General features: G+C 41.3%; 1 protein-coding gene across 1 annotated transcript in view; it reads left to right on the top strand.

Moving 5' to 3' along the window:
- Nucleotides 1–753: 753 nt before the first annotated feature.
- OLA1 (Obg like ATPase 1) overlaps nucleotides 754–12277 on the top strand; it is a 175577-nt gene continuing 164053 nt past the window's right edge. The window contains exons 1-2 of the mRNA XM_030326047.2: nucleotides 754–890; nucleotides 2185–2285. Of these exons, the coding sequence (XP_030181907.1) occupies nucleotides 2185–2285 (101 nt within the window). The 5' untranslated portion in view covers nucleotides 754–890. The remainder of the gene's footprint in view (nucleotides 891–2184; nucleotides 2286–12277) is intronic.

Below are 12277 nucleotides of genomic sequence, written 5' to 3'. Positions count from 1 at the left end.
AACCTGTTTCCCAAATTCCAAAGCCCCTTGCTCATAACCATCCAGAGGAAAAGTAGGGGAAACTGGCTCTATTAAATGCATTCTTTGATCCAGTGCCTGTAAAACGCCTGGACAATAAAGTGATGAAGGAGTCCTTAGATCACAAGCTTCCCTTGGCCTTTTTTTTTTCCCCCCTTTAGTTAAGTTTATTTAACAGCTTCTCACCATTTGGGTTGACTCAAGAAAGTTATAAGAAAAGGATGGCAAGCTGGGGTCTTGGCCCCGGAGGACTCGGTTAGCAGCCAGGAGGTCCGCAGGTTTGGCACGGCTGCTCGCCAGACCTCGTGAGACCCGTCTCGGGGCGGGCGGTCTGGCCGAGGGCGCTTCGAGGTCCAGCGGGTGAAATGTGCGGCTGCAGGCCAACGAATGAGCGTGTGCGGCAACGCCGGGCGCGCTCCGGGAGGGAAGCAAGAGACCCGGGTCCCAGGAGCTCCACGTGCTGAGAAGGCGGAAGACGCGCGCTCCCGGGGCCAGCGGAGCGGGAGGGGGGATGAGTTGGGGAGACAGTCAGACGGGATCCAGCTCCGGCTCCTCCTCCCGCCTGCTCGGGCGCCTGGCGACTCCTCCCACCCTGCTCCCGCCTCCCGGCTCGTCGGGCCAATGGACCGGGTGGGCAGGAGCGAGGGGCGGGGCGGGGCGCGCGATCTGCGCGCAGGTGCCGCCCGGCGCCCGGCCCGCCCGTTCCGCCGCCGCCGCCGCCGCTGCTGCTACAGCCGCTACCGCCGTCGTGCGTGCTGCTCGGCGGAGGGGCCGGGCCTGCGCTTTCTCCTCCTTCCTCCCCTCCTCTCGCTGCCGGCAGTACCCGTCTACCCTGCCGCTGGGACCCCGTGTCATCGCCCGCCCCGAGCACGGTGAGTCCCTCAGCGAGCCCGCGGGTGCCCCCTCCGCCGAGTCTTCGGCGCCCCAGCTCGTGGCCCTGAGGCCGGTGTGAGGCCAGGGCCGGGTGGCCGGGTGGCCGGGATGGGCGAGGGCAGCGGGAAACGTGTGGTGTGTGGATGAATGAGGCGCTCTTGGACTAGGCCGCGCGTCCCGAGAGCGGCCCACGCCTCCGCCCGGCACACTGGGGAAAGCCTTCTTGAGAGGCCGGATGGCCAGTGGCCCAGTCCACGGGGGTAGATGTTGGGTGGAGGCCCGCTTTGGCTGGGCTGCCGGCCACCCCTCGGTAGGAGGCCAGAGGACTGGAGAGGCTCTGCTCTTGCAGAGGCCTGGGCTTTGAAGCTGGGAACAGGTGTGAGTTAAGACCCTGAGAAGGGAGGTCCCTGGCCCTAGGGGTCAGAGATCAAGAGGCTGGAATACCACTTGTGAGCAGGGCGTCAGTGTGGCCGCTGGAGGTTCAGCAGGCTCCAGAAGACAGGGACAGTTTTAGTTCCTAGTTTGTAGAACGTGAGGTTAGTAGTCCTCATGAGTTCAGCTTGCAGTAGTAAAGTGGGATTAATTCTGCACGGAGGAACTTGGAGCCAGATTAGCAGGGACCTAGAAAGTTTCAGTTTGTAAATAAAAAGAGTTAGTGGATTCATTTAGAGCTAGAAATAACCAGAGCGTAGATTCTGGAGGTTGCTTATGAGGACCCTTGAGTCGTATCTACAGTGCCAAAGGTGGGAGAGACGTGGTCGCCAAGACTCTGATACTGGTGTGTGCTCATCCGTGTGAAAATGGTGCTTGTGGGGAAAATGGGAAGGAATGGGTTCCAGGTACGAGGAGTGGTTTGGGGAGAGGTGACTTGGTTGCAGGTTGTACTAGAATGGATTTTCTTTGACTCTCTTTTCTCTATTCCTGCTTCTGAATGCTTTCATTCTTGTGACCTTATATCTGGTTAAGAAAGAAAGAATTTTGTGAACAATATGGATGGAAGATTGGCAGCTAAATTTTATTTTTGATTTATGGTGTCACATATTTTTAGATTAATCTTTCTGGGACTTCTCAGGAGTGACTGCTTTGACAACTGTCAGAATCAGACCTGTTTCTAGAACTTTTAAAATACTTTTTAAAAAATAAAGTGGATTTAGCTCTGTGTCAGTTTTGGATTGGTATATACAGTATGTTTTATTTTAAATCTGTTATTCAGTAATATCTTTTGTGTGATGAAATGTTTTTGGTTAATGGGGATAGTAAAAGATTTTGTTTATATATGTTTTGACATTTCAGATGCCCCCCAAAAAGGGAGGTGATGGAATTAAACCACCCCCAATCATTGGAAGATTTGGAACCTCCTTGAAAATTGGTATTGTTGGATTGCCAAATGTTGGGTAGGTGAATGTTGTTGGGCTTTACTCTTGTTCATCTTGTAAATATTTTGGGTCTTGTTGTAGAAATGGGAACTTATGTGGTAATTAAAACTTACATTGCAAAGAGGCTGGGAAGCTGGAATATTAATGTTGCAAAACAAGGTTTTCATTTGGATGTATTTTATTTTTGGCTTTCTATACAGATACTGTGTTCAAACTTGAATTACTTATGTTTGTTTCCCTACACTAGAAGAAGAAGCAATGAGAGTTGAAACATCAAGTTTTAGATCATCTCTGTTTGCTTGAAACACTGTTGGGAGACACTCAGTATTGAATTTAAGTGGAATTGAAGTAGTTTAAATTTGATTTTGATGCTTGCTGGTATGTAAGGTACCTACCTAGGCTGGCTGCCAGAGGCCATTATAGTAGGATAATTTAAGAAGTAGTTCTAAAAGCCCCACTATAAAGTGGATTAATTTTTACTGGAGAAAGAGGTAACAAGTTTGAGTTTAATATTGGAAGTTGCTAGATAAAAGGGTATCTATTATAAAGTGGCTAAATCTGAAAGTTACAGGAGCAAAACTTTGAGGTTTATAGTGTTTAAAGTTGAAACAAATCATTTATTTGCAAATAAGGCAGCGGTAGGAAATATATGTGGAGTTTGTCATATAACCTGTGCACATGCAATTTGAATTTTTTTTTAAGGTTTATTTATTTTTTGAGAGAGCACGTGTGGGGGAGGGGCAGAGAGAGAGGGAGTCACAGATTCCAAAGCAGACTCCAGGCTCTGAGCTGTCAGCACAGAACTCCACCACGGGGCTCAAACCCATGAACCGGGATCATGACCTGAGCCAAAGTCAGATGCCCAACTGACTGAGCTACTGAGGTACCCCTGGATGTTCAGTTTACTTTTTTCATTATTTGTCCTATTTTGTTTAATGTTTATTTTGAGAGAGAGTGTGCGTGCGAGTGGGGGAGGGGGAGAGAGAGAGGGAGAGAGAGAATCCCAAGCAGGGTCCGTGCTGACAGCCCAGAGCGTGATGGGGGGCTGGATCTCACAAACTGGGAGATCATGACTGGAGCCGATATCAAGAGTTGAACACTCAGCTGACTGAGCCACCCAGACACCCCTGTCCTTCTATTTTAATACCTTTTACTAATCTTAAAATATCAAATGTCTCAAAACTGATGAGGGTGGACTAATGGTAACAGATCCAGTATGGATTTAAAAAAAAAATTTTTTTAAATGTTTATTTGTGAGAGAGACACACACACACACACACACACACACACACACACACACACAGTGTGAGGGGGGAGGGGCAGAGAGAGAAGGGCAGACAGAATTGGAAGCAGGCTCCAGGCTCTAAGCTCTGAGCTGTCAGCACAGAGCCTGATGCAGGGCTTGAACTCATGGACCATGAGGTCATGACTGAAGCGAAGTTAGAAACTTAACTGACTGAACCATCCAGGCGCCCCTCAGATCCAGTATGGGTTTATTAAGGTGAATGGATATATTTTGGCATGTGCTTTAGGCTTTTCGATTGGTGGCAAGTAGGACAACCATAGTTCTTTCATGTGTTCCTTGGAGCCCCTGTGCTAGAGATTTTTTAGTGAATGAAGCATGGTATGGCCAAGTAAGGCAGTTCTTAAATTCTTATAATGTAAAACATGAGCAAGTGTGGCTGTCCTAATTTCAATCTTTCCTGGAGCTGGAGAGGTTTGCATTTTGAAGGGGTTTCCTGCTGTGATATAGGCTGCTTGCAAAGTAAGACTAAATAGAGAGTGGAAATGTAAGCAAAACAAATAATTAAGCAAAGTACTGTAGGGTGTTGTCAATAAACTTGAAAGCAAGATATGATCATTATGTTGTGAGCTTTATTTCACCAGTAATACAGTTTTTAGATATTAACATATCTTATTTTAAAATCATTGCAGTCAATGCAGCTTGGCTTTAAATGGGACTACTTAAAAAAAAATGGGACTACTTTATTTAAAAACAAATTTTTTTTATCGTTTATGTATTTTTGAGACAGAGACAAAGCATGAACGGGGGAGGGGCAGGGAGAGAGGGAGGCACAGAATTGGAAGCAGGCTCCAGGCTCTGAGCCATCAGCCCAGAGCCCCACGCAGGGCTCGAACTCGTGGACCGTGAGATCGTGACCTGAGCTGAAGTTGGACGCTTAACCGACTAGCCACCCAGGCACCCCTAAATGGGACTACTTTAAACTGAGACATGTTAAGAAGTGTTTTCTATGTAAACATTTTAGTATTGGAACATAATGTAATCAATGTATATGAAAATAACCTAAAAATATTTTATTATCCAGTATAAATGTGCTATTTATGCTTTTAAATTACATACCCACATCCCACTGTTATCCTACCTCCCCTGCCCCCCAGGTTTTATTGAGGTATGCTTTACAAATAGTGAAGTTTTCTCATTTTAATAATGTTCAGTTTGATTTTTGGCATTTGGGTTTGGGAGCACTCCTTTTCGTAGAGTGATTTTACATTATCTAACTATATCAGGGGTTTTTTTTGTTTGTTTTTGTTTTTTGTAAGATTACACAAGGTCTGGCTGTCTTAAGCAAGAAAAGAGACTTATTGGAAGGATAGAATTGAAGGACAAGCTGAGCAGACCTCAGGAAGAATGGGAACCAGGGTAACGCTGATAGAGATGGGTCCATGTGGAGCTCAGCCATATGAACTGAACTTCTGGTATTTCTTATCTCCTGCTGCCTCTGCAGTGATTCAGATTCCTGTATAAGGAAACTGACTGGACATGTCTACCTCTGGATAGGCCTATAAGAGATAGATTGGGGAGGGGGGTAGTTCTTTAAAAGCTGACCTGCTGATCAAAAGTAAGGACATTTGGTACCAAAACATCTAAACAATGTCTTGATTTTTAGAGATCTGGACAAATAAGATTTTCTTCTTACTATACATTAGGCTGATTACTTAGAAATTTAAAGGTAATATTTACAGCTGATAATAGCTGATTTTTATTGAACACTTACTGTATGACATTTACTATTCCGAGTGTCTTATATGCATTATTTAAATTAATCAGCTCTTTAATACCCCTTTGCCTCTGCCTATTAGAACTTAAATTTTGGGATGCCTGGGTGGCTTAGTTGGTTAAGCGTCTGACTTCGGCTCAGGGCATAAGCTCATGGATCCTGGGTTCAAGCCCCATGTCAGGCTCTGCTGACAGCTGGAGCCTGAGGCCAGTTTTGGATTCTGTGTCTCCCTCTCTCTCTGCCCCTCCCCTGCTCGTGCTCTCTCTCTCAAATAAATAAACATTTTTAAAAAAAAGGACTTAAATTTTTTGAAGGTAAGGGTTATATTGTTCTTGTTTATTGTTATATTTCTAGCACTTAGGCTGGGTATTAGGAATTTATTAGGCATTTAGGAATTATTTGTCAATTGGTAGTTTTTTTCCCCTTGATGTAGTGTGTAGGCCTAATGATAAGGACACATGTTTTAATGGCTGCTTTTAATGAAGTAGAAAGAATACCAAACCATGATATGAAGATTTGTTTTCTAGATTTGTTTTGCCTCCCTCCCCCACCTTTTTTTTAACCTCACTAAGCCTTTGTAAATTAGCTCCTCTTGGGCCAGGGTATTATTGCGGGTGTGTGTGTATGTATATATATATACATATATATTACATGTTGTATATATATTGTATGCATATATATTATATATATGTATATATATATTCTTTATATATAGTCTATATATATAGTCTACATACATATATATGTTCTCTCTATATATATTCTATATATATATATATTCCTTAGAACAGTTTTAGCTTTACAGTAGAATTGAGGGAAAGGCAGAGAGATTTCACATATACTCCCTGACCTCATACGTGTATAACCTCTCCTATTATCAACATTCCCCACCAAAGTGGTACATTTGTTGCAATTGATGAACCTGCATTGACACATGATTATCATCCAAAGTCCACATTATACACTCTTGGCATTGTATCTTCCATGGGTTTAGACAAATGCAAAATGATATGTACCCGCTATATATTTTCACTGCCCTAAAAATGCTCTGTGCTTTGCCTATTCACCCACCCTCCCCAAACACTAATCTTTTTACTGTCTCCATAATTTTGCCTTTTCCAGAATGTCATATAGTTGGAATCTTAAAGCCTTTTCAGATTGGCTCTTTTCACTTAGTAATATGCATTGAAGTTCCCCATGTCTTTTCATGGCTTAAATAGCTCATTTCTTTTTAGTGCTGAATAATATTCCATTTCTGGATGTACCATAGTTTATCCATTCATCAACTGAAGGATATCTTGGCTGCTTCCAAGTTTTGGCAGAAATGAATAAAACTGCTGTAAACATCCATGTACAGGTTTTTGTGTGGACATAAGTTTTCAGCTTCTTTGGGTAAATGCCAAGGAGCACAATTGCTGAATTAAATGTTTACTTTTATAAGAAACTTGTAAGTTTCTTACTTTGTAAGAAGTGGTTGTAGCATTTTGCAATTTCAGCAGCACTGTATGAGAGTTTCTGTTGCTCTGCATCCTTACCAGTATTTGGTGTTGTCAGTGTTCTGGAGTTTGGCCTTTCTAGTAGTTGTATAGTGGTATCCCATTATTAATTTAATTTGAGTTTCCTTGATGACATCTAATGTGAAGCATCGATCTTTCATATGCTTATATGACATCTCTATGTCTTCTTGGTGAGGTATTTATTAAGGCCTTTGGTCCATTTACAAAAAATCAGGTTGCTTTTTTTTTTTTTTTTTAAATTTTGTTTAACATTTATTTATTTTTGAGAGACAGAGAGAGACAGAGCATGAGCCAGGGAGGGGCAGAGAAAGAGGAGACACAGAATCTGAAGCAGGGTGCAGGCTCTGAGCAAGCTGTCAGCACAGAGCCTGATGCGGGGCTCGAACCCACAAAGTGTAAGATCAAGACCTGAGCCGAAGTTGGATACTCAACTGACTGAGCCACACAGGCACCCCGTTTGTTTTCTTATTGTGGATTTTTAAGAGTCCTTTGTATATTTTGGATAACAGTTCTTTATCCGATGTGTCTTTTGCAGATACCTTCTTCCAGTCTGTGGCTTGTCTTCTCATTTTCTTTTTTTTTTTTATTTTTTTAAAAATTTTTTTTTCAACGTTTTTATTTATTTTTGGGACAGAGAGAGACAGAGCATGAACGGGGGAGGGGCAGAGAGAGAGGGAGACACAGAATCGGAAACAGTCTCCAGGCTCTGAGCCATCAGCCCAGAGCCTGTCTTCTCATTTTCTTGACATGCCTTTCACAGAATAGAAGTTTTTAATTTCAATGAGGTCGAGCTTTTCTATTATTACTATTTTATTTTATGGGTCATATCTTTGATGTATCTGAAAAGTCATTACCATACCCAGAGTCATTTAGGTTTTCTTCTTTAGGAAGTTTTGTTGTTTTGTGTTTTATGTTTAGGTCTGTGATCTATTTTGAATTAATTTTTGTGAAGGGTGTAAGGTCTGTATCCAGATTTTTTGTTTTTGTTTTCGTTTTCGTTTTTTGCATGTGGATGTTCAGTTGTTCCAGCCCCAGGTTTGTTGGAAAGCTTATCTTTTGCTCTATTGTATTGCCTTTGTTTGAGAAATACATTTTGGTATTCCAGACTTCTTTACCGTACCATGGGGTAGCTCTTCTGGTTGCTACCACTGCGTGAGATGGGTCTGCTGAATGTTTTCTTTTGATTAACTTGGGTTATGCAGTTTTGGGTACAGAAGTGACATGTACTTCTTAGTACATCATATCATGAAGCATATGATGTTGATTTTTCACTACCGATGTTTATAGTAGGAACAATTTATAGAAGGACTAATGGAAATTCTATTGGCTAGAATTCTGTTGTAAGGAAGAGCTCCCCATTTTTCATGTGTTTGATTATAATTTGTTTTTATCGGGATTGGATTCTTAGTTTATTCTGTTGCTTATAATCTGTTACTATTTTACTTATTTTGTTGTTCAGATTGCCCATATTTGGCCGTCAGGAGCCTTCCTGTTCATTCATATTCCTTTTATTCTCTATTTTTTGAGTATTTTCTACTTTCTTTTACCACAGTATTTTCCAGGCCATTGGTACTTTCTCTGCCCCAGCATTGGAATACACAAATTTTGGTGTAGACAGATGATTTCATCTCTTTTGTATACTTAGAAGTGGAATTTCTGCGTTGTACGGTGACCTGTGTTTAGCTATTTGAGGAACTGCATAACTTTTCCAAAGTGACTGTGCCGTTTTACATTCCTACTAGCAGTGCATGTGAGTTCCAATTTCTCCACATTCACAGCAGTACTTACTGTCTTTTTTATTATGGCCACGGTGTAAAGTGGTTTTGAATTGCATTTCCTTCATGCCTAATAATGTTGAGCATCTTTTCATGTGGTTGTTACACATTCATTTTTTAAAGATTTTCACTGGGGAGAATTCTAGGGACAGTTTTTCTTTTAGCACTTTGAAGTTATCTTCTACTTTTTTCTAGCTTTCCAATGAGAAAACTGTTATTCTTTTTTTTTTTTTAATTTTTTTTTCAACGTTTATTTATTTTTTGGGGGGACAGAGAGAGACAGAGCATGAACAGGGGAGGGGCAAAGAGAGAGTGAGACACAGAATCGGAAACAGGCTCCAGGCTCTGAGCCATCAGCCCAGAGCCTGACGCGGGGCTCGAACTCCCGGACCGTGAGATCGTGACCTGGCTGAAGTCGGATGCTTAACCGACTGCGCCACCCAGGCGCCTCAGAAAACTGTTATTCTTAATCTTAGTTTCTCTGTGCATAAGGTTTTGCTTCTTCCTTTAGTTGCCTTTAAAATTTTCTCTTTGATACTGGTTTTCAGCAGTTTGATTTTCATGTGCTTTGGTGTGGTTTTACTTATGCCTCCTTTGCTTGGAGTTTGTTGAGATTTTTAGGTTTGTGAGTTTATGATTTTCATTAAGTTTGTAAAATATTTGGCCAATATTTCTTCAAATGTTCCAGCCACTCTCTGCCCCTCCTCTTGGGACTCTTACAAGTGTGTTAATCCTCTAGATAATAGTACTCCACTGAAGCTCTGATTATTTTTTTCTCCAATCTTTTTTTCCCTCTGTGCTTCATTTGATAGTTTCTGTTGCTCTGTCTTCATGTTCATTGACCTTTTTTTAGTGTCTCATCTGTTGCTAATCACTTTCAGCGTGTTTTTCAGTTTTATTTTATTTCAGATGTTGTATTTTTCATACAGTAGTTCTGTGTGCAGAGTTTTCATAGCTTTCATTTCACTCTTCATTGTCTTCATATTTCCCTTTGTATCCTTCAACAAATTCTAAAAAGATTTATAATATTTAGTAGGGTCATTCTCTGCCAATTCTATCATCTCTATCATTACTTGATTTGTTTGTATTTATTGGCTTTTATCCTGATTTTGGTCTGTATTTACTGGCTTCTTTACATACCTTGTAATTTTTATTCCAGACACTGGATTTTATGTGGAGTCCTGAATTTATAGTATTTGTTTAAAGCGTGTTGGACTTTGTTCTGGCATTTAGTTATTTGTGTGTCATTTTGATTGTTTTGAGGTTTCCTATTATGTTTTCTTATGAATTCATAATAGTTTTTGTTCTTGTCCTCCTTTGGCCCTCGTACTAGGATGTGACTCTTTTGAGGACTCTACCCAGGTTCCCTTATATTACATGATCTCTCTACTGGGGCTGGTAGGACTGTGAACTATTCCATGCTCTGTGTGAGCCTGAGAATTGTTCACTCTGTTGGTTTTGAGTGCCCCCCCCCCCCCCGCCCCCGCAACCCCCAGCCTTTTGGAGACTGATTTATTCATATATAAAGCATTACATAGCCGTAGTCTTGAGGATACCTTCTGCTGATCTCCAGAGCCCCCTCTTTCTGCAGCTCCTTCCTTTCTATTACCCTGCCCTATAAATCCTAGCTGGTTTGGCCTCCTCATACTCTCATCTCAGTCTCTTCAACTTGGCATGACTACCAGGTCCTGTTGGTTTTCCCTCCCTGTGCTGTGACTTTGAAATCACTTTTAGGCAGTGAGCGGGGGCAGTTGTAGAGCTTAGTTCATTTGTTGTGCTCTCAGGGAACACCGTCTGTGCTACATACTGTCCTCTCTTGGAAAACTGTTACTGTATATGTTTTGTCTAGTTTTATAGCTCTTTATGGCAGGAGGGTGGTTTCATAGTAGAAGGGAAAGCAAACTACCCAGTACCATTTTAAATGAACTTAAATCTTATTGTATGCTTGTCAGCATTCTAGTGCGCCTGCTCTTTTGTGGAAATTTGTGATTTGGGAATTATTTGCTTCCTCTCTCTTTTTGTTTTTTAATTTTTAAAAAATGTTTATTTATTTTTAAGAGAGAGACAGAATGCAAGCAGGGGAGGGGCAGAGAGAGAGGCACACACACAAAATCCAAAGCAGGCTCCAGGCTCTGAGCTGTCAGCACAGAACCTGGCATGGGGCTTGAACCCACAAACCATGACATCATGACCTGAGCTAAAGTTGGACGCTTAACCAACTGAGCCACCACGGTGCCCCTTGTTTTCTCTTTTTATTTATTAAAAACATTTTTTTTTAATGTTTACTTATGTTTGAGAGAGAGAGAGCATGAGCGGGCGAGGGGCAGAGAGAGAGGGAGACACAGAATCTGAAGCAGGCTCCAGGCTCTGAGCTGACACCACAGAGCCCGACATGGGGCTTGAACCCACAGACTGTGAAATCATGACCTGAGCCAAAGTCCGACGCTTAAGCAACTGAGCCACCCAGCCCCATTTGTTTTCTCTTTTTAATGTGTTTTGAATAATCTTTTGGATGACAAGTCTGCTCTCCTTTTCACTCTCGACTGTTATTTCGGCAGTAATTACATCCCTTAACAGTACTTGATAGATGGCTTTCTTTTAAATCTTAATTTTCAGTGTTTTTTTTTTTCAGAATTCTGGTCTCTGTTGTGTTGCCATGTAATTTCAGATAGATTTTTTTTTTTTTTGCTCATTTATTTATTTACTATTAACTGTAGATTTTATTTGGATTTCACCAGGTTTCCCACTAATGTCCTTTTTTTCTAGTACAGATCTTTTAAAGGTCATGGAAATTTTTATTTATTTTTGAAATGAATGGATGTAGGTATTTTGTATAATGTCTCTCATTTCAAGTTTGATGTTTTTTCATGGTATGAACTTAAAAAAATACATGGTAAGAAACACAATATAAAAGTTACTCTTTAAACTTTCTTAAGTGTACAGTTCAGTGGGGCTGTTTTCACATTATTAGGTAACAGATCTCTAGATCTCTTTCACCTTGCAGATCTAGAACTCCCTACCTATTGAACAACAACTTCCCATTTCCCCCCCTCCCTAGTCCTTGTCAACCACCATTCTCCTTTCTGTTTACGTGATTTTGACTCCTGTAGCTATCTCAGAGGTGGAGTCATACAGTATTTGCCCTTTTGTGACTGGCTTATTTCACTCAGCACTGAGCATGAGCACAGTGTCCTCAAAGTTTATCTGTGTTTTAACATGGGACAGAATTTATCTTTGGAAGGCCAGATAGTATTCTGTTGTATGTATATACCACATTTTCTTTATCCATGCATCTGTTGATAGACATTTGGGTTGTTTCTACCTCTTGGCTATTGTGAATAACACTGCAATGAATATGGAAGTAGAAATATCTCTTCAAGATCCTGCTTTGAATTTTGTATGAATACCCTGAAGTCGAGTTATTGGATCATGTGATAATTCTACTTTTAGTGTTTTGAGGAACCTTCTTACTGTTTTTCATAGTGGCTGCAAAACTTTATATTCTATCAGTAGTGTACTAGAGTTCCTATTTCTCTACATCTGGCCCAGCACTTGTTATTTTCTGTTTTTTGATGATAACCGTCCTAATGAGTGTGAGATAATATCTTATTGTGGTTTTGGTTTACATTTTTCTGATGATTAGGGATGTTAAGCATCTTTTAATATGCTTATTGGCCATTTGTTTATCTTCTTTAGAG

The sequence above is a fragment of the Lynx canadensis genome, chromosome C1, assembly GCF_007474595.2.
Source record: "Lynx canadensis isolate LIC74 chromosome C1, mLynCan4.pri.v2, whole genome shotgun sequence".
NCBI classification, from domain to species: domain Eukaryota; kingdom Metazoa; phylum Chordata; class Mammalia; order Carnivora; family Felidae; genus Lynx; species Lynx canadensis.
Note: the sequence above shows the minus strand (reverse complement) of the source record. Positions and strands in the feature narration are given on the sequence as shown.